The following is a 22,272-nucleotide window of genomic DNA, read 5'->3' as shown; positions in this document are numbered from 1 at the left end:
AGAGTCCGAGGTGTATCTCTTGGGTTTTTGGTAATGTCACTGAGCATGGCATGGTCTAACCTTTGGTGGGATATCCACTCCTGGGAAAATTGTGGCATTGTGTTAACATACCTTCAAACTGCACAAACACTAATGTGAACACTGAGGGGCTTTTGATTTTTTATTAGCGTTACTCTATTTTAAGTTGTAGTTTAAACCGAACCTGTGGTTTGATTTAAACCAGTGTTTCCTTAAATTGCGGAGCACAGATCTTCTGCTGGGCAGACAGAATGACTACTGGGGCCATCTGAGAAAACTTTGGAAAGCAACTGATCAAAATGAAGCATTAACCTCCAGAGGTGAAAAACAAAGCCAGAAATGTTAAAAAATGAAAATGCAACTGTGCTTTCATTGATGCACCTTGCTAACCATGCTCGATAACCTTAGCTGATAGCTTAGCATTTAACCCCCCAAACCTGGTTACGGGCCAAAATGCTAAAGTTGAGGCTTTGAAATGCATAGTCCAAAGACAACAGGTGACATGATGGTGTATACATCCATCTTTTATCTACAGTCTGTGCTGTGGGATGTACTCTAACGGAGGCTTAAATTTAATAAGGCCAGCTTGACGTCATATCTCTCTACATGTGAATTAGTTTCATTCTATTAATCTTTTTTTTTAACCACCTCACAGGTTGTTTTCTCTTTCTTCCACTTGGTGGAGCTAAATAGCTTTACTGGCTTTGTCAGAGCCAGTGAGCTGGGACGTGTTTTTTACCTATTTTCTTTCTCTGTGTCTCCATATTGTGTTCCGTTGAGCTGATGAACTGTACTGTGCACACAAACGAGCAAATTAAACCTGCAGTTTAAGTCCAGGAGATGCGAGTAGTGCGCTGCATTCAAAAAATCCTGCACAGCCAAGAGAGAGTTGAGGATGACTTAATTACACTAATAATTATGATAAAAGGTTTATCATAATTATTATCATAAAAAAAGAAAATATTATCCTTTTAAGCTGATGCATGCACAGACTGAGTGTACAGCAAAATGGGCTCATGGACAATATTTTAATAAAGACTAATTAAAGGGTTACACGATCGACTGTAAATCAAATGTATTTTGCAGAAAAGCAGATCTCTGATTGTCCGTTTTATGTGTTTTTCATTCATCACATTTTTAACATTCAAAACATAAACTCAGCAGGAGTTAGTCAGTGTTCTCAAAGGGTGGTTTCAGACAGTTTTTTTTCTACTTTTGAATCAATATTACAATATTAATGAGAATGGATATCGTTAATACAATAATCACAAGTGCTGTGAGCACACAAGCCCCACTGACCTATAGTTGACTTAGTAGACTAGACTTAGTATAGTAGACTTTTTCTTTTCTTTAAACACCATGCTTTAACTTTAATGTCTCAAATTATGTGGTTATAACATCCAGTGTATTATAAAGAATAACTAAAAAATCATGTTTCATATCTTCAAAGAAAATGATATTAACGCACTAGAAATTTTCAATTTACTCCAAACCACATGATGGCAGTTTATCTTTGTGGTTTTCCACTGGGTGTCACAAACAGGAAATTCTGTGCCCTCTACTGGCTTATAGGAACTGAGTTCACCCATATTACTTTTTAAAATATAATTTTTATCATTTTGCCACAGTGATATGCAGTCATGTGGATCCTTTTGGTTTTATTTTAATAAGCAAAACATTTCCTTTGCTGCCAAGAGTTTTCTATTCAATGTTAATGTTGATGTTATGTTTGAATGCCTGACTACCTTTACACTGGGAAGTATATAGCACTTCTCAAATATTAAATATATTCTTATTGCCTCTGCCAAAAAGGTTATGTTGTTGGTAGCGCTTGGGTGCATCTTTTTTCTGTAAACATGATTGCTAGAAAAGTTTTGAATGCATTCTGATCAAGCTTTGTAGGGGTGTAAAATTTGTCAATGTAATGATTTATTGGTGGAAAATTGACAAATCCGTTTTATAAATTAGAAACTATGATTCTTACAAGTGTGGTGTTTATGGTCAACATATAGAGAGTACCATATCTGAAGACTTAAACCTCTTTTTGACTTCTGACATTACCTTAAAGCTCGACAGAGTGATCTTAAGGTCAAAGTGGTAATAATGCTATGTAGAGCTATTTACAACGATGTTTCTTACTACCATTGTCTGTATTTACAACATATAGGTATATAGGAAATGACATATGATGATATATTGGGATTTCTGATCTTATTTGACTTCTTCAAGGTCAAATAAGATGAAACTTTCATAAAATAACTAGCTTCAAAAGTTGATTCTGTTCATCTAGATGTAGCGTTTTCAGTGGGTGAAACGTTTCGTTACTCATCCAAATGACTATCCTTGTATTGGCAACATTTAGGATAAAATACTGGTATATGGGGTTTCTAAATATCACCTTAACATCTGCATCCAACTATCCTGTCACATATGACCTCACTTTCACATTTCACATTTTCATATTGACCCCAAAATGTGTTATAAACTGCAAACATCTTAAAGTACGATTAAAAAGAACAAAGATAACAAAATTAATATGCACAAAACACAAAACTATCCCCTTAAAAGTGCCTCGGTGAAGGTTTGCACTCTCTTTGTGCTTCTCGTTAAATTTTGTGCTCTTGATTTCAACTTTTACGATTTCAGTGGGCTCTCAACGGATGGACAAAAAGCTGCTTTTGGAGATCTAAACCTTTATTATGGGCTGCACAACAAAACAATTCTCATTCAAAACAAAAAAACAAACACCTTATCTAACATCGTAGTACAGGTGGGTGTTTTGTCTCAAATCCCTGATAAAATGTCTCCTCGGAATGATTTCTACATATTTACAAGCAAATAATTATTAGTTATTGCGTGACAGTAGAGGCCTGCACATGATTCGCTGCCTTCTCAGAGAGGATTGTCGAAGTGCATTATTTCCATCCTTTATTCTTCAGCTTTGTTCAGTAGCGTCAGTCTTTTCCTCTGTATGTGATGTTCGTAAAGGTTGATGTCGCTCCCTTGTAAAGAGGATTGTGCCCCTGTTAGTCAAACACACACGAGGAGATACGAGTCAAGGGGCGGTTTATGGTAATGACACAATAGAAAAGTCCACATTTAAAACAGCTATTTCATGTCATCATTTAAGCAGACATGCTAACTTGAGTGTGTGGTTTTGTGTTACTTGTGAGCAACTTAAACCTACTGTGATTCCTTGTGGTTTGAGGCCTGTGGGATTTAGTTGTGTTCTTTAGGCCACAAACAGGCTTATTACCAGTAAAGGCTGATTAGCGCTGGCTAATTTAAACCCAGCCCTTCCGTTGGCTGCTTTTTTGTTCTGTTGGTAGTAACAGCATGTAACAGAAATAATAAAAAACATCTTCAGACAACGGGAGCAAGACACTGCGTGTGTGGGCTCTTTGTGTGTGTGTGTGAGTATGTGTGTATAGGAAGGTGCAGGCATGTTTGCATACTTGAGTGTGTGCAAAGACTGCATTGAATCCTCAGTGCTTTCTATGATAATATTAAACAAATGCTGCACTTGCAGTTTCCCAATTCACTACTTCAGAGTCCGTTCACTTACTGTTTCCCACTTGGCGCGAGCGCGTTCTTCCTCAAATTTGGCAAACTCCCGTCTGTCGTGGATGGTAACCAGCAGCTTCCAGATAAGCAGAGCGGCCAAGCCCAGGAACAAAATGGCTCCTGCCACTGACAGAAGCACTACCAAAATGTCTGGACCCTTGGGGCAGTCTAAACAGAAGGAGGAAGTGATAAAGGAATGAGCAGATAAGCCAGAGGTCAGGCCAGAGGAAATAATTTTATAACTGTGTTTCATCTCTGGTTCTTATTGATTTAATCTCGCTAATATCGCAACGTAGTCCCCTACTAACTGCAGTGAGTTTTCAGAGTCAGCGGTTATAACGCCTGTTATAAAGGCAGATGTACAGCTTTAAACTTAATAGCATGGTTCTTTTTAGCATGGCTGACAGTTTTCTAATTGCCATCAGGTTTTTAAGTGACGGAAGAGAACAAGGGAAGCGTAACAGTCCTGAACAGGATGTTAAAGACCAGAGAGAAGAGTGGAAGATGGCCCAAAGTGGAAAACGGTAACATCTTACAGCAAGGCCACAATCCTCTCCTCCCTCACTGCGGTCAGGCAAAACTCTCCAGTACTCTGATTTGCACAATGTCGCACAATGACGGGCATTACGCTCCTTCAAAGAGTCACGGACATGAACCACTTCAAAAGTGGAACAACTCATCACATTTGCTAGCCTTGTTCGCATGACTAATTTCTCTTCAATAATTCCCCCAAGTTTTACAGTCAAGTAGAGGGACTGCGAAAGTTTAAGTTGCTTGTAAGGTTTGGGAATTTGAGGAGCAAAAGTGTCTTTTATATCTCTCACAATCTCTTACAGTAGTTCACTAATGTTTTGGCTACAAGTTTTGAGGCTTAATTAGTCCCCAGAGTGCAATCTTGCTCCAAAAAAGGTCTGCAGAAGTTCCTACAGTATGAGTTATTTCACATGAGAAACTTCTAGATCTTTATTTTTCCACTGCGGTCTACTTGGTCAATTAAAGCGTATGTGACTCAATCAAAAAAGCTGATGAACTGAAAAATATTTGAGCCAAAATGTGATGACAGATATGAGGTAATCAAATATTATTCAACCACCCCCATATGGTCCTAAATTTAGAGTTCTCAGCATAAAGAAAATGACATTTTAAAGTTTTTTCTTAAGCTTCTCAAAAATGTGTAATGAATTAATACTAATCACACGTAGAAAGCATCAGCATTATGTGAATTTCTCCCTGAGGATGAATAAAGCATCCATACATCATTATTAACTTATTTTCTGGTCACCAGATGAGTCTCAGTGTGATATTTAGCTTGAACTTTTTATTTTTAATGCAATCTGATGCAAGCCTACTATGAAGTTTTGTCATTAAAAAAGTGTTATGGTGCTGCAGTGAATAAATATGTGGTACGCATGTATACACCGGACAACCAAATGATGAGGCGAAAGATGCCAACGTGTTAAACAGTAAGAATGCTCCTAGAGCTGTAATGCTCTATGGGTTCCTCATAATGTCGGTATATCTGTGTGGCGTGTGGTTACATGCACATATGCACGTGAAAAGCGGTGTTGGGCAACCAAAGCAACGAGGGCGAACTTTTACAGCCAACATCAAAGCTGCTCTCATCTTCCTCCTTCTATCATTATAAATTAGCTCTACTTCCTGCTCTTCAGCCGACCCTTTAATGCTCATAGCCCATCAAAGTCTACATGGAAATCAGTCTTGGCTGACACTATTGATTAATGTGATTTACCAACTTTTTCTTATGTTGTCTCGATTTTTTTTTTTAAAGCTTAGACAGCTTTGAAGGGTGAGTGATACAGCTTCACATTTCCTTCGCTGTTCTTTTGGTTACTTATTTTCTTCCATATCCTCAAGAGGAGAGCACGAGAGGGCTTTCTCTCTGCGATATGTATAGTCAGCATGTTCCCAGAGGAGCTGGGCAGCTATTTACAGCCCTCTTTGACACGGCAGGGTGCCCCGTGTTCAAGGCAAATTGTGGTGTATTTCTCTGATACCCAGTTGTGCTTAAATTAAACACACACATTCATTAAAAGTAGACCCAAGTACAGATTTTCTCTGAGGGCAGAAAGCTATTTTACTGCCCCACACTTTTTCTATTTGGCCACTTAACAAGTGAGAGAGCAGGCATCGGGGAAGTGACAGCTTGTAGTTGGGTGAACACAAAGCACTAAAAAGTTTTGCCAGAAATTTAAAAAATGCAGATGATGGTGAAAGATTGTTATTGCAGGTTTATCCTCATCTATTCAGCATTTGTGTTGATTACATCTGGTAAAAAAAGCAACAGATTCATATTTATAACCCATAATATTAAATTACATTAAATTAGCAATTAAAAGTAGAGATGAGTCTATTGACTGGCTAGGGAATGGAATCAGATTACTCCCTTTCATGCACGTACAACACGTACACAGTGGCGCAGGCAAATAGTTGCACGTGTACTCACAGTCATACACTAACATGAGTGAAGACGCAAGTTTGCCACAGTAAACCATGGGGGGGAGTCACTATGAAAACATTTTTAACAAAAAACCTAATCACATACTTAAAACAACCATACCCAGCTATAATGGACATTTTAAAGAAGCTAACACCGGCAAAGCACTTAATGTTTCTTACCTGGCTCTTTGACAACAAAGAGGATGGATTTGCCACTGGCATCTTCATAATACTGAAAACGCTCCACGCAATCGTTCTCATCTTTGTAGGTGCAATTCACCGCATTTGTGTCATGGAGCTCTGTGTGGAAAAATGTTGACGTTACATTACAAGTTAGACAAAATGACCCCTTTAATGGATTGTTCCACCTTGTGCATTTATGGAATTATTATTAACATTAACCAGCAGTGCCAAAATACAAATCATCTCACCTAATTCATCCACAAGAACAATCTCATCCTTGCAGATTCGAGAGCAGGTTTTGTCCTCAATCAGTTTGCCCCTCTTGAAGTGCTTACACTCCACACACTCCCTGTTAAAATGTAAAATATCAACAATCAGTTGATTTAAAGGAGCTAAATTGAATATCTCTGTATGTAAACTCACTTCTTCATGGTACAGGCGTCGGGGCAGGTGGGACACTTGTCACACGTGGCTCCGTAGGCACCTGGTTGCGTGCACTCGCAGGCTCCGCACACGCACTGACCCCTCCCACTGCACAGGAGGCCCAGGCTGGACATACAAGTGTCTGTACGTCTGGAGCAGTTACAGTTCTCACCCTGCCAGTCTGGTGCGCACTGGCAGAAGCCACAGTTACAGACACCGTGCCCTGAGAATAAACAAAAAACAAGAGGAGGACAATATGACAAGAAATTTTATGTGAAAAAGAGGGCGCAGCACGAGTTGGGGAAGAAGGACGCTTTTGGCATCTGGGATGGTTGTAACGTCAATCATTTGGCATCACATAGTTTACACACTGTCTTACACAAACATATTTATTTTGTTGCAAGTTTTGACAAAAGCTTATACACATGCTCATTATTTTCATGACTTTATTATTAAAGAAATTAATGTTATGTACCATTTTATAATCTGCTGGGCGTAAGGTACCTTTACAAACTCTCAAATTTAAAATAAATGCAATTGGGTAGTCCTTTTTTAGGTGGTCAGCATGAGTTAGTAATGGCTGGCCACTGCTTATTAAATGGTTATGACTGAACTAACCACAAACCTGTGTCATACAATTCTTTTTGCCCTATTTACGGGCTCTTCTCTGTACCTTGAAAAAGATTTACCATGTTGCTTAGCCTTCAAACACTTCAAACCCAGCATCTACAGCCATGCTGAAGTCAAGCTAGCATTTCATGGCAATAATAATAGCCAGAAATCTAACCCAAATTAAATTTAAAGGTTTAATTCAATTCAGTTTTATTTATAAAGCACTAAATTCCAACAAAAGATGCCACAATAATCCAGCAAAAACCCAACAATTAGAAGACTTTTTAATTGTAGCTAGTTAAAAATAAGTATTATTTCTTGCAGACATTCAGTGGTCCTGTAAGTTCATGACTTTACACTGGAAACACTGGAAACCAGAAGCGGAATATTAAACTGCTAGAGGTTAAAAACCTATTTCACTGTTTGTCTGCGGTGACTGCATTGCTTTTATATTTGGCTGCGTGATGAAGCGCATATCTGAGCAAATTTGTACACATTGTCTTTTTGTTATTCCACGAAACTCTGTGTGAATGTGAGTGTACATGCCAGTAAGAGAGACGGGGCAAAAACATTGTGGCTTTCCACCACAAAAAACAATGCCCAGATAAACAATGACACAGGAAGCTGCTTGGCACAGTCTAACTGGATAAAGGATGATCCACGGATAAACTGTCATTATCACATGGCCACAAGACCTCTAGCTTTTAATTAGATCATTCTGTGGAGGAAAATACAATGGTCCACACACTGAATAAGATATTTCAAGACAACAGAAGACTATGTGTGTGCAGAACACACATAGTCTCTGAACATTTCCAGTACTCTCCCTCTTGGCCAAACATGAGTTTATTTTTAGCGTCATTACACCACACTAGCCAATGAGTAAGAATAAAGGTATTTTCATGTTACTCTATGGACTTTGGGGTGCACAGGAAAACATTTCCTTGTGAGACCGGCTGAGATGGATGTGGATAGTTTTTAGTGGCATATGAGCTCTACTTAAAAACTACCTAATACAAGCTGCTTAGCAAATAAATTCAACCTAAATAGCATCAGGAGGTACTAGTGCATAAGTGTAATAACACTATGTCTACATGATATGAAAAGTTGCATTTGTATCAAAATATCTGTCATATAATTAAAAACAAAACAAAAACAAACCAAGAAACAGAACTGAACTATAAAAACGAAACTGAACTGATTGAACCCATGCTGGAAACTAAATTAAACTAAACAGAATATATAAAAATGTAATGTAACATTGTGAAAGCTGTTCACCAGATGTGGAGTTCAGGGTCAATTAGCTTAGTTAGCTTAGCTTCCTTGTTAGCAAAAAGCAAAGAAATAAAGCTAGCCTGGTTATCCTTGCAGCTGTTGTTTTTAATTTTCTTTTGGCACAAATTAAAAATGGGAAAAATAAAACAGTAAGTTTTTAAGTAAGTTTGTGATCTCTGCACTTGGATAACATTTCCCCCTGCGTTCAGTGTTTATGCTAAGCTAGCTGCGAACAATAGTAAGAACGTTAAAAAAAACAAAGAAAACTTTATTCTTACTTTGTTGCTGTTACAAGACTGCAACAGACAGTCATAAAAAACACCTCACCGATCTTATCAAAGCATTCAAATGAAATAGTAAAGACATTAAATGCTGGTAATGTTGGGTTTAGTTTAAGGGAAAGTGGCAAAAACTGATTACATGTTGGATTTTTACTAATCGGGTCCTCATTAATGGGGTTTGGAATTAACAACACGCAAGCACTGCATTAATGACACGAGATTGATCATTTCATCAAACTTCTAAAGCAATAAACTTTTTTATTTTTTTACCATTACCTCTATTCTAACATGAGCCAAAATGTCTTGCCAGCAAACCCAATGATGCTTAGTCTCACGTGCATAATAGTTTTTCTTGAACATGTAGGCATTTTTTACATGACAGCATGTGATGTCATTCTGATACTTTCATGGTTTTGACACAGCAGCATGGTTTTTATTTAAAAGCACTAAAACATTGAAAGTAATAAAAAGTAAAGTGATAACCTCACCTCACTGTTTGAAAATCTCAACCACAACAAAGACACAAAATCTCTTGCGTAGAAGAAAATCACCATCAGTATGTTTTGTTGTGTGTTCATGAATCCCTTCAAATTCTTTAGTACAAAAGGTTTGGATGACACAAACATATAACCTGAGCTGACACTCACACGTAGTGCACATACACCAAACCAGATGTTTATTGTGAATGTAGCCCATATCCAGAGGGGAGAGTTTTTACTGTATATAATTCTTCCCAGATGAGGTGGGTGGCAAGTCAGGGACAAACGACCTCAGCTATAAAAGTGCGCGCATTCTACAAAACTCTACCACAACCATACAGAAAAATCAAGATAGAAGTCAGTGGGTCATTTCGACCCACTACAGCTTTCGGGGGGGAACAGCTAAGGTTGGGCTATCTCTTGGCTGGGTATATCTCAGTTGTTTGCCAGCAACTTCACAGACCACTGTGGCCGGCCAAAAATAATAATAGAAAAAAAGTCCAGCACATACAATCTCTCCTGCACTACTTGCTGCCCTCACTAAACCCCAATGCACCATTTTGAAGTTAATCCTTGAACAGAGCTACTCCCATTTCTAGTCTTCCTTTAAAAAGCAAATACTGGTTAATAATTAAAGATATCTACAGCAGGAAATTGAATATTTATAGGGAATAACAGACTATATTAGACTGTCTTAATATTTTTTGTAAATGGACTGATTCTTATATAGCATTTTTCTACTCTCCCGGAGTACTCAAAGCGCTCTATACAACATTCACCAAATCACACCCGTTCTCACAATCACTTTCTCTTTACATAGTGCTTTCTAAATACATTCATACTCTGATGGGTGCATCGAAGAGCAACTTGGGGTTAGTATCATGCCCAAGGATACTTGACATGCAGACTGGAGGAGCCAGGGAATGAACCACCAACCTTCCACTCAGTAGATGACCTGCTCTACCTCCTGAGCTACAGCCTGTTGACTAAACTGTTGACCATTAAGCACATCACTGATTAATACTCATTCATTTAAAATCCTAAAGCAAAGTAAATACACAAGAAGCCTGCATGTCTTTCTTACTGTAACTCATGAGGCCTTACCCGAGCAGAGTTCTCCCTTGTAGCGCAGGCAGTTGAAGTCATCACACTCACACAGCTTTCCCCACACTTTCCCAAAGTCACTGCTGTGGCACACGCACTGGCCACACACGCAGTCTCCGCGGCCGCTGCAGATAGCCGACTGAGGTCCTCCGGATCCTGCAGGTCCACTGCAGCGATCCTGCGCCATGGGGTTGTAATCGCCTTCGGCACATTCGCAATGTGGTCCTAAGCGACCTGGGTGGCACAGGCATATGCCACACTCAAAGGTGCCATTGCCGTTGCTACATTTGGGGCTATCAGGCTGGGCTTTGGCCTGGCACTTGCAGTCGCACTCAAAGGTGACAGTGATGGAGAGGGCATCCTTGAAGCCCACAGGTTTGATGATAAAGGTTTTCTTTTTTTTGGATGGGCAACCACGAGCACGAGCCTCCACACTGAAAGAGACCTGCCAAAGAGCACAGAAGCGTAAAGAAAAAAGGAGACACTTATACTAATTTTTACTTGTTTCTTTTTTTTTTTTATGGCATCCAGACTCAGCATTATCTAATCGCTGTCAGAGAAAACAGCACAAAGCAGATGTAACACAAGGAATGCCTCCAAATGTATTTAGTCAAAGTAATTGTTCATTCAGTGTTGCATGCCAGATCTGGTAAATGTGGGGAGTTACTACATCTGGAGAGATGGCCATATATGGAAATAATAATACCAGCTGAGGTAAAGAGAAAGAAATGTGTAGAGGCCAGAAAATGTCACCTGGAGTGAAGAAAGACAAAGAAAAATAGCCATAGACGCTTAGATAAAGAAAAATGCAAAAACTAACAAAGAGAACTATTTAAAAAAGGATCTTAAGACAAAAAAACATGAAGAATAAAAAATAAAGTTAGAGACTGTCATTTGTTTTTCCATCTTTTACTCCTTGACACTATGAGAAAAAGGGAAAATCCAACTCAGATAGAAGAAATAAGGGAAATGGAAACATACCAAAAAAAAAGACCCATATGGAACTAATTTGTTATTTTTGTTTATAGGGAACAATGGTCTCTCGAGATGGGTTATATTCTGAGTACAAGCAGAATCTTTTAAATATGAATTGTTAAAATATTCCTTGAAAAAACTAAATGTGTTTAGGCGACTGTGTCCTTCTTTAAATAATTACAGTAACAAAAAAAAACTACACTGAAAGTAAGTTAATTAGTCTCATGAAGGATGTTTTCCTGAGTGTGAGTATGTAAACAATCACGATCACTGTACATCCTTATCTGAAACAAATAAAGCAAGGAAACAACCATGTACAGTCAACTAGGTGCGACAGAGGTTATGGTTAACACCTGTAGATAAAGATCACAGTCAGATTACTGCCTTTCTCCCCTTTCTGTGGTAATTCAGAATCTACCTTATTAATCCTAAATCTTCTTTTATGTGGGTAAAGTTTTTGGGCCACCTTTCTTTGGTTACTCATGTTGTGACTACATTGTAGAAAAAGTGCAGTATTAATCTGAATATATAACTAGCTTTATATGTAATACTCCATTTAGTCAAAATATCACTGAACAAGCATTGGCCAGCCATTACTAACTCATGCTGACCACCTAAACAAGGTCTACCCAGTTGCATTTATTTGAACTATTTTATATAACTGTTGATAAAGATCATAAGTATTGTGAGTATTATGAGTAGATCATGAGTATTACAGTAATGGGAAAAAGTTCACCCTCTTTCAATTCTAAGATTTTACACATGAGAACACAATACAAAGTCCTTAGCAGGTCCTAAAATGATTTGAATATAAGTTCTGATGAACAGCAACACATGAAATATAACACTGTGTTATTAGTTATGTGGCAAAAACGAAACCAAAATGGAGAAGCAGTGTATGAAAAACCATGTATGCCCATGTGCGGGCTAACGCCCACTCACATCCTCGGCCTTCTGCCCTCAGGAAATCACATGATAGGGTGGGGCTAGGTTTCACAATGAGTTCACCTGAAACCTTGGCTGATTGTGTCCTACACCTATTTTCACACCTTGGCTCGTGTCATTAGGTAGAGAATCATTAGGGGTCCCTATGGGGGACACGGCCATAGGGCTTAAATCTGGGACTCTCCACCATTTGACCCTAGAACTGAAGAAGCTTCTTAAAAGGTGAAACGTCTTCAAGCAACTTAAAGAAGTCCAGACGCTTTTCTTTCCAAGCTCCTTAGACTACGATGAGCTGGAGAACCATCACAGACATGTACACCCTTACTGTTTCCATAGCAACAGGGTATATAACAGCCAGGTCGAATTCATTTTCACTTTGGCAGATGGCCGCGCTGCCTGTACTGGAGGTTTCTTCCTGTTAAAAGGGAGTTTTTCCTTCCCACTGTTGCCAAAGCTCTCGCTCATATGGGGGTCATATGATTGTTGGGAGCTTTCTCTGATTTTTTTGGATTATTGTAGAGCCTTACAGTATAAGGTGTCTTGAGGCGACTGTTGTTGTAATTTGGCGACATATAAGTAAAACTGAATTAAATTTAATTTAATAAACTGATAATCAGTGGTTTGTGTAGTTTGTTGGTCTGGCGCATTCAGTTATGTGTGATTTCCAAACAATATATAATCCATTATTCTACAATGAGAAAGATGATTTATAAATAGCAAACATTCAAGCAGTTACCAGTCTCCCCAGGAATGGACTGTTGGAACGTCCAGTACTCAGAGAAACTGTAAAAAACACAACTCAGACTCTACAGGCCTCTTTTAGCATGTTAAATGTTAAAGTTTGTGACAGTAAAATTAGAAAAAGACTGACCGAGTATGACGTGTTTGGAACTTTTTCCAGGAAAAGGCCTCTTTCTCCAGGCCTCTCTAAACAGAACATGGCAGTATGGGTTAGAAATGCTGTGGGGGGGGGGACACCTTAACAAAGCGCTACATGAATGAAGGCTTGAAAATCTCAATTAAGGAGGTGGTCATGATGATACAAACTAATGAATCATGGGGCGTGCTTAGTTTTTTACACACAACTTCTGTTTTTGTTCATTAATCATGTGTTGCTGTTCATCTAATGAGATGAGGTTTAGTGAGATTTAGAACATGGTAAAGACCAGAGCTGCCTTATAAGAGTCCAAAAGTAAAAATATGAAAATGGGAACTCCACTCCAACTCATACTGTGGTGATTTTGCTGTACTGACCACAGATAGACGTACAGCCACGTCTCTGTAATATGAAGCCAAACCTTGTAGTTGCAGTGCAAAGTCTAGAAGAACTAACCGTATCTCCTATTTTGAGCCCAGAGCAGGATTTGAAGCCAGGAATGACCTCTCCATTCAGGCAGGTGGCGTTGAAGGAAAGAGACAGTTCCTCTGGGACGCCTTGCAGCTCCAGTTCCACCTTGGAACGAATTTTCTGACGGCAACAGAAAAAAGCAGGAAACACAAACACGCACACATAGCAGGTGGTTTTCAAGACGGGTCATTTCCTCCGCTTAAATATGAGTCAAACAAGTAACTCATAGCAAATTATACACGACATCTTACTGACTTCTCTAATGACTTTATATTTGAGTGTATATTGCAGCGCAAACAGCTAGAATTACTTTTCAGCTCATTCACCTGCATAATAAACTCACATTCAACATAAATAATGAAACCCAGCCAACAGCCTCCTACATTTGGTCAGCTTCACACTTCAGCCACTGGGGAATTTCTCCCGAGACTCTGACTCTACACTGCGTATGACTCACATGCTGTGGGTGTGTGTCAACAAGCACATGTCATCCCCTCAAACACTGTCTCGCCAAGGATGTGTGAGCGTGTGTGTCTGCATGTGCGTGTGTGTTGCACTCACTTTGTACGCCTTTAATATGAGCTGAATAACATTTCCCGAGTCATTGGACAGCGTTCCCACTGTGGTGCCAGGAATCAGCTCACTGTAGTTCTACAACGCACGCAGACAGAGAGACTGTTCTAATCCTGCATCATCAGGGAGTCTTTTAATCATTTATCGATTGCTGCAAATGTCATCTGAATCTCATTAGTTGCAAACATAGAATGCACCCATCCAATACCCACCGAATAAAGATTGCTAATTATTTGATATTAAATCATTACTGTCAAGATGATATTTTACTACATTTTCATTAGTTAATTTGTTCCAATGGATTGCTGTTATATTATCCATCCATCTTGTTGTCCCATTCATGGTTGTGGTAGGCTTACCACAGGGTGCTATGTGACAGACTGCACAGGATAACACAAAGAGACAGACAACTATTCACATTTACATTCACACCTTTGGGCAATTTTAGAATCACCATTTAACCAAACTCCACCAACTGCACGTAAATGGTAAGTGTCTAAGTGCTTTCTATCTAACATTTACACCCATTCAAACTCTGATGAACCCATCAGAAAGCAACTCAAGGTTCAGTATTTTGCCCAAGATACCAGAGTATCCAAAGAAAACCCACAGACTCCACACAGAAGGGCTCCAGGTGGACCTTCTTCCTGTGAGGCAACATTGCTAACCACCGTGCTACCATGCTACTGAAAATTATAAACAGTAATTTATACTGCAAGTAAAACTAATGCTAAAATATTTGTATGTTTTTTCAGTTGTTTTCTGAGTAAATGGCAGAGCAAGTACAAAAAGAAAAACCAATAGTGGGTATTTAGAGAAATTAAGCCACTGTTTCCGCTAGCTTCTGTGGTTTGGTTGATTTTTTCAGTTGCGAGTTATTAGTGCATGAAAGTCGCATGTACCCAGTTATCTTTTTGTGACTTTACAGTCACATTTTTCTTTCATTTATCAGTTTGGACTCATTTTATGTAATTATTATATTTTCTTGTTTTATTTTTTATTTCTGTTCTTAGCCTCTATGACTGATTCCATGTTTTCACCTGTAATTTCCTGCTAATACTAACTTTACTGGGAAGTTCTGTGGGTCAGCTGCTGTTGTTTTTAAATGTGCTGTATTCATAAAAGCTACTTGACTCGACATGCAACAGTTTCCATCCAGTAGCCAAAACTATGTATAAAATACTGTTTGACACCAGTTGGATGTACTAGTGTTTCCAGTTTTGGAAAAACTGACTTTGTCTCCTTCGGTGTCTGAGTAGTGTGCAAACAGTGATTTCCAATGCAGCTTCCAAGAATGTTTCATTTTTTTAAAAAACAGTGAGGTTCAGTGGACTTCTCTGAAAACACTACTTCTTATTAAAAGAGGATATTTGTTTTCATTTTTAAAAAATGCTTAGTTTATGTTTGCATTTTTTGTTTTTTGAGCAATTATGTTGTAACAGAAGGGGATCGTGTCCACTGCAGAGCTCCTCACCTGGTAAAGGGCAACCACAGGGTTGGTGACTGCAAAGATGAGGTTGATGTTGTTCTCTGACATCTTCTCCGTGATCAGAGCAAGAGATGGATAATCCTGTGGTAACAAAAGGACAATGAAGTTAGCACATACCGCTTACGTGGTTTCCCTTCATTGCCGTCTGTGCACACAAATACTCGGCTTTAATATGCGCTAACCATGGTCGTAGACTTGCTGTACATATTATCAGAGTTCAGGTGGCATCGTCCATCGTTGGGCTGCACGATTCCAGCCAGACGACCATCCAGAGCCACGTGAGTCTTTGCGTCTGAGGTGAAGATCAGAAGGTGGGAAGCATCTGGACGCCAGCCGATCTGCTCCTGGTTCCCATCAAACCAGGTAACAGAAAAGGAGGAAAGTAAACAATAAAGAATTTTTCAGTTCTTTTCAAACAGCAAATCTCCTTCTGATTAACTTAATTTTACCACCCAGCCTTTAAATATTTCTGAGCTTAGATGTGCGTGACGGAGGAGTAAAAGAATGCCAAACCAAATCTCAAGTTATGTCTGTGAGAAGGGGAAACGTGTGTGCTCGTGCAGTCTGCCGCTCCACCTTGCACACAGCAGCCTGGATGATGGCATCAAAGCCTCCCTCCGGGGCATCTCGGTTTCTGGACACCATCTGCTTCTTCACCTCCTCCGTGAAGCGGCCTACTTCCTCCGTCAGAGACAAGACATGTTTGTAGCCAAACTGTGGCAGACAGGTGGTATTAATGCTGCCAAGTAAAGAGAAATTAAATGTTTACTTTGACAGACAGCATCAGGGTTCATCCAAAAGTGCTGTCAACTCCAATAACTGATGACATCTCCACCCATCACCACCCTCAAGAACAATGTTTATGCACAATATAATATGTATGTAAGAAGCAAACATGTTCAGAAGTCATTCAATTAGAACAACTGCAATTTTGTTATGAAATTGAATGCAAAATCTTTACAAAATGCAGTTTACCTGCACATGTCTTCTTGGTTGGTTATGCCTTACAAACCGGCTAACTATATTTTCACATTTTTGACATCACTGGTATTTTAATGTTAAGTAATATATACATAAACAAGAGCGGTTAAGAGTGCAAGTCCCCCTGAAGGGCAAGGCCTATACCAAAACTTTGATGCTATATGCTGATGTCAGCATCGTTTTCTGTCAGTGTGAAGTCCTGTAATGTTGCATTGAAAAAAATGCTTTAAAAAGCTCAGATATAGAGAATGCTTATGTGCTACAATGACTAATAGTCTGGAGATGATCCAATGGAAACTAAAGCTTTTTCTTAATCTGAGGGACCCTAACCTTTGACCTATGAGCTACGACCTTGAACCATTACATACTAAAATGGTGTATTTATCTTTACCCATACAATAGGAGCAGAATTTGCTGGAATCTATAAGCTGCAAAAACTTGAGATTTTAAGCTATAGTCATGCAGTGTATGATTTTGCCAAACTTTATGGTATCATTGTGAAATTGTAGGGTGTCATAATTGAAACAATAAAATGTGTGTTGTACAGTTCTCTCCATGCCCGTTCTTATGATGTAATATTCAATGTGGGTTCTTGAAAATTTTTTAAGCTATCGCTAACCTTAGGTGCTAACAATGAAGGTCAAGGTCAAATCTTCGCCCCCAAGCGCTAGCATAGAGTTGTGAAGTTTGATGAAGAGCCATTAAAAACATGTGAGTAATACAATTTTTTTAAATTGATTTTGACATTTGTTGTGACCTTGACAAGATTTTCAACAAAATTAAATCATCTTGAGCTTTTATTGATATCTACCATCACACAAAATTTGAAAATGATATCTTGAAAACTGTGGATGCTATAAGTTGTATATAAGTCTAGAGTTGTGAGCGGTAAAGTCTGGGCACTGTTGGTCTCATGCATGTCAGTTTTTGACCAACAACCAAATTACAGCGTCATCCGAAAGCCATCAAATAACCTGGCATGGGCAAAAGGAAAAACAAAAAAAAAACAATAAACCTTTAAGAGATTTCTCCTTTGTTCATAATTCATATAAAAAACTCTCTTTACTGTGAACGTACCCTCCTCTCGCTCTCCCTTTCTGCTGCAGCCTACTATAAATTCTTCATTTTTCTTATCTTTTATCAAAACATTCCTACAGTCTGGGTCTCACTTTACATGAGCGGGAAAGCAAATGACCCTGGAACCATCAAATCAACGTCACAGGAGCCTCTGGCTGCACTTATGGCACTGGGATGCTCTTCCTCCCTGAGTAGATTACCTGTGGCTGATTCACAGGAGCTGACCAAGCACTTAGGAGCCACATTGAGCCTTTAACAAGTTCTGAGGCTCCGAGACTGCTCGCGTTATTGCTGAGCAACGCTGTGTTTAAATATGTCTTCACAAGACTGACATCATCTGCGTAATGCAGGTACTTAACACACGCAGACGTAAATACTGAAACCACTGAAATCAACACCGGTGGTGACATATGAAGCGTGAAAAAACATTATGGGGAAACAACACCAGATCTGGTTTAAACCCATGATTTTATCTTAGATTTACCTGTAGCAGGGGTTCTTTACAGCCTCTTTTGGTGAAATGTACATGTAAGGTGAGAGCGGCTTGTCCACAAAAGCTCCAAAGCCCATGCGCAGGTTGCTGGTGGTGCGGTTCATGGCCTCCGCCAGGCCTTTGCCGAGCGTCCTCAGGCGGGTGAGATCATCATTCATGGAGTAGGAGAGATCCATTAAGTAGTAGAGATCTACGGGGTAGTCCTCCACCTGCCGCACCTTCACTGTGAAACGTTTAGCATCATCTAGAAAATGAGATGAAGAAACAGTTAAACACTGCTTCCTGATTTTACTGTTCTTCTCGTTCCCTCAGAGAGAACAGTTTCACTCATTTCCTGTGAAACTGTGTAAAAAACCTTATATCCTTATATGTAGGTGCTCACCCGGCCTGAGGGTGATGTGTATTTTCTGAGGCTTTATCTGGGTGACAACTTGCGTCGCTCCCGCTGCCTTGTTGCTGAGGGGCCGGTCCTCGATCACCTGCAGTTTGCTGGTTGGAAACTCCAGGGCTGATGTGGTACAGCCCGCTGCCAGCAGATTACTTTTCAAATCACAGCGGGACAGGCCAGCAACTCCTTGGCCAAAGTCCTGAAAAAAGATGTAGGACATTTTAAAGAGAAAAGCAGACTCGTTGATCTGAATGTAGATTAATTTCCAGTTGTAATTAAATTCAAGAAAAGGGGAGCATATCTGACTGATTTAAAGAGTAAAGTGGAACGGGGAGGACCAGGAGTCTAAAACGGCCTAATCTTATGTTTCCTTTTAGTACTTCAATAAACTTTGCACCCGAAAGAAGTTCAACCAGTTCCTCTCTTGTAGAGGCTGAAGTCATCCTGAAAAAGTATGTTGACTCCCATACTTAATTTCACTATATTAAATCACTGCACTCATTGGTTTGAACCAGAAAATATGACTGTATCCTCGTACACTAACAAGATTTCAGTCACTGAGTTCTGAGTCCCTGGACTCACATAAGCATCCTACTCAGAGTCAGTGAAGCAGTTAAAACCCTTCATTTTCTGTCCTTCTAACTTTGAAAGAGACATGTTGTCTTGTTCACAAATCCAAACCCAAATATTTTAAAATGTGCATGGAGTCAAAGACTAGAAGTGGCTTCACCACAGAGACCACTGAGAGTGTTCTTCCAAACCAGATTATAGCTGGCTGATGAAGAGATCTGTACCACCGTGTACCAGTCTGGTTGGCAGAAAGCTAAGCTTGTAAATGAAGTGAAGTGGGGGGAAAAAAGGGACCCAACCTCTTTGGAGCACCACGCACAGCTGGGGTGCACATCCAGACACTCCTTGCATGTGCTGGCTCCTCTGGAGGTGCAGACATTTGAACCTGGAACCAGGAGAAGAAGCACTAGATTGATTTAACCGATACTGATTGGTTCCTTTCACTAAGAGGAACATTTGGGATCATCTGCTTTACGTGGGTGTGAATTCTCTTGTTTTTCTGAGAGATTTCAACTTTTTGGCTTCAGAACAGAATTTTAGGTCATTTCTCGTCAAGGAAGATGAAGCTCAGAGAAAACATTCTTAAACTAGCAATGCATTACCAAGTAAAACCAGTCTCAGACATGAACATGTGTTATGCAGTGAGCATTGACTGCAGCCACAAGGTGAATTGTGGTTTAAGATAAGTAAATTATCAGCTGCATGTGGCAAGCACTTTGTGTTCACTAAAGCTAGCACAAGCATCTGTGTTGTCTTGAATATAAGACTATATTTCACTGAAATAGGCTTCAACTACTGCACCAACATATGAAGAAAACAATTTTAAAGATCAACTCAAAAACTGTAAACTAAACATCTGCATTCCCAAATGCTAGGAAACAGTGACCAAGATGGTTTATGAAGATCTGTTCTGTTTTGCGAGCATGCTTGTGAGACTGCATGTATGTGCCCACTCTGTGTTATACGTTATGTTCAATCCAGTCGTTTGTGCCACTTAAAATACCTTAATAGAACTGTTATGTTATAGCTGTTGTATTTTCTGCTGCCCTCTTGGTCAGGTCTCTCTTGAAAAATGAGGCTTTTATCCGGATAAATAAAGAATTTGCCAAAAACTGATTGCAGCTTCTACCTTTCTGGCTCAAATAACTTGATATCATTCACAAAAGTTTGATGGATTACAGCAGTTTAAATGCCAGTAATCATTTCTGGCAAATACCGGCAATCACTTTTTGGCAGATGATCACTTTTTAAAGTCTTAGCAGAGTTCCTTAAAGGAAGGAAGAGACAGAAAACAGTTAAACTCACCACAAACTGCTGCTATTCCCGCAAAGAACAAAACCCACACGCACAACATCCTCTGCGTCTGGAGAGCGCTCATCGTGCTGAGGGCTCTCTGAGAGGACACAGCTCGCCAGTCAGCTGAGGTGTGTGTTTGAGGAGAAACGAGCAAGAAAAAAATACAACCCTCTGTAATCTAGGCAACTCCAAATAGAGTCAAATGTCTCAGAGCCACCCCTCTACTCCCCATGCTGAGCTCTCATTATTATACTACTAAATATAGTGGGCGGGGAAAGCGCAGCATCCAAAATTGCGACTTTAGGAAGTTTTCTGTTGGCGAAGGGCAGGTTTCGTCATCTGATATGTCAGATTAATGGAGTACGTTTTTGAAACACTGTTAATAAAGTAAGTTTCGTAGGAAAAAACCCAATAAATTAAATATATCTAAAGCCTAAATGTTATTATTTAACGTAAAAAAAAATCGGTTTCTGCTTAAATGAAGGTTGTTTTTTTGTTTTTTTTAACACAGTGGGAAATATTAAACATATGTTTTTAATTAGGATTTACCGAGTAATACCCGTGAACGTCAGGTACACCGACTGCACGCTGCCCACTAGTGGACAATAGCTGTAAGGACTGAAAAAACCACGGTGCTCCTTTTTGGCAGGTCTGAACAATTGCGTGCAGGGTGCAGGACTGGAAGAAATGTCCACTGTTTCATAAGTGAGTAATACAAATGTTTCTTTGGCGACTTAAAGGCAACAAAATTAGAAGAATTTAGTTTGTTCTGGAAAAAAAATTCATTTAAAACTAATGAAGCAAACTGACTGATGGACACATAGCGAAATAATTTAGTTTCTGCTTCTCCCTTTAAAGTCCCTAAGAAGCACTAACTTTGAATGAACTGAAGAGTTCTCCCTCATGTATGCTCTTAAAGGCTTTTATGAGGAAAGACAGATCTTTATGCACATGACAGGTTTGCTGGTATTAATGCGTCAGCCGGCTCCTTCAACTAAGGTATTTTAAACTTAACTGGAGCTTATAATTCTTAGTCTGATGTTGAAATACTGTAATGGTACTCTGTGTAGTACCAGCTATGTCCAGCAGATGTCAGCCTTGCAATATGTATTTTTTTAGAGCCACTGAAAGCATCTGAATGAGTCAATGATGCATCTATGCGCTGTGTCAGACAAATGCAATTTTGCAGCTACAGTGTCAGATTTTGGCTTTTAGCAGTAAGAATGGTTATGAACACTGAACTGAATTTGTTGGGATGCAAAGATCTTTAGGAAAGGAAAAGTGGGACTGTTTGCAGGTTTTGTTAAAATCAGAAAACCCAAATAGTCCTATCTATTCCCAGTTGTTTATAAAATCACTCAAGGTAAAACTTCACGCTTGACTTCGATGACTTTATGGATGTTTTGACTTCTGGACTGAAAAACTGAGTTTTTGTTTTCGTGATGTTATAAAAAGTGGCGATGACAGATGTGTCTGGTTAGGTGAGGGGTGATTTTTGCTGGATTGTTTGACTCAAATGACAGTTACAGCTGAGCACACTTGGCCTGGCAGCGTGATGTGAATGAGACTGGCGAGCGGGATCAGAGCTTTGAGGCATAACATATGTAAACAGTGGAACTGCAGAAATACAATCACTGGCAGAGACAGTGAGGACTGGTCTCATTCACTTGAGCTTATTTATTAGAAAGCCACTGCTGCCACATGCGAATGTAAAAGCCTTAAACAGAAAAGCACATTTTGC

At 39.4% G+C, this 22,272-nt stretch overlaps 1 protein-coding gene across 1 annotated transcript; it reads right to left on the bottom strand.

Moving 5' to 3' along the window:
• Window positions 1-2,694: 2,694 nt before the first annotated feature.
• itgb3b (integrin beta 3b) lies at window positions 2,695-20,738 on the bottom strand. The gene is made up of 15 exons (XM_086303699.1): window positions 20,541-20,738; window positions 19,535-19,620; window positions 18,660-18,864; window positions 18,269-18,521; window positions 16,303-16,465; window positions 15,909-16,070; window positions 15,712-15,807; window positions 14,226-14,315; window positions 13,650-13,784; window positions 10,397-10,841; window positions 6,646-6,868; window positions 6,471-6,571; window positions 6,220-6,339; window positions 3,584-3,750; window positions 2,695-3,041 (listed from the first exon to the last, which is right to left on the bottom strand). Exons 1-15 carry the CDS (start codon window positions 20,611-20,613, stop codon window positions 2,973-2,975), a joined length of 2,388 nt encoding a protein of 795 aa, XP_086159825.1. The 5' UTR covers window positions 20,614-20,738; the 3' UTR covers window positions 2,695-2,972.
• Window positions 20,739-22,272: the final 1,534 nt, after the last annotated feature.

The sequence above is a fragment of the Aulonocara sp. 'chitande type north' Nkhata Bay genome, linkage group LG8 (assembly GCF_057382095.1).
Source record: "Aulonocara sp. 'chitande type north' Nkhata Bay isolate Kocher_YH1m ecotype deep benthic linkage group LG8, A_spYH_male_GT1.1, whole genome shotgun sequence".
In the NCBI taxonomy this organism is placed as follows: domain Eukaryota; kingdom Metazoa; phylum Chordata; class Actinopteri; order Cichliformes; family Cichlidae; genus Aulonocara; species Aulonocara sp. 'chitande type north' Nkhata Bay.
Note: the sequence above shows the minus strand (reverse complement) of the source record. Positions and strands in the feature narration are given on the sequence as shown.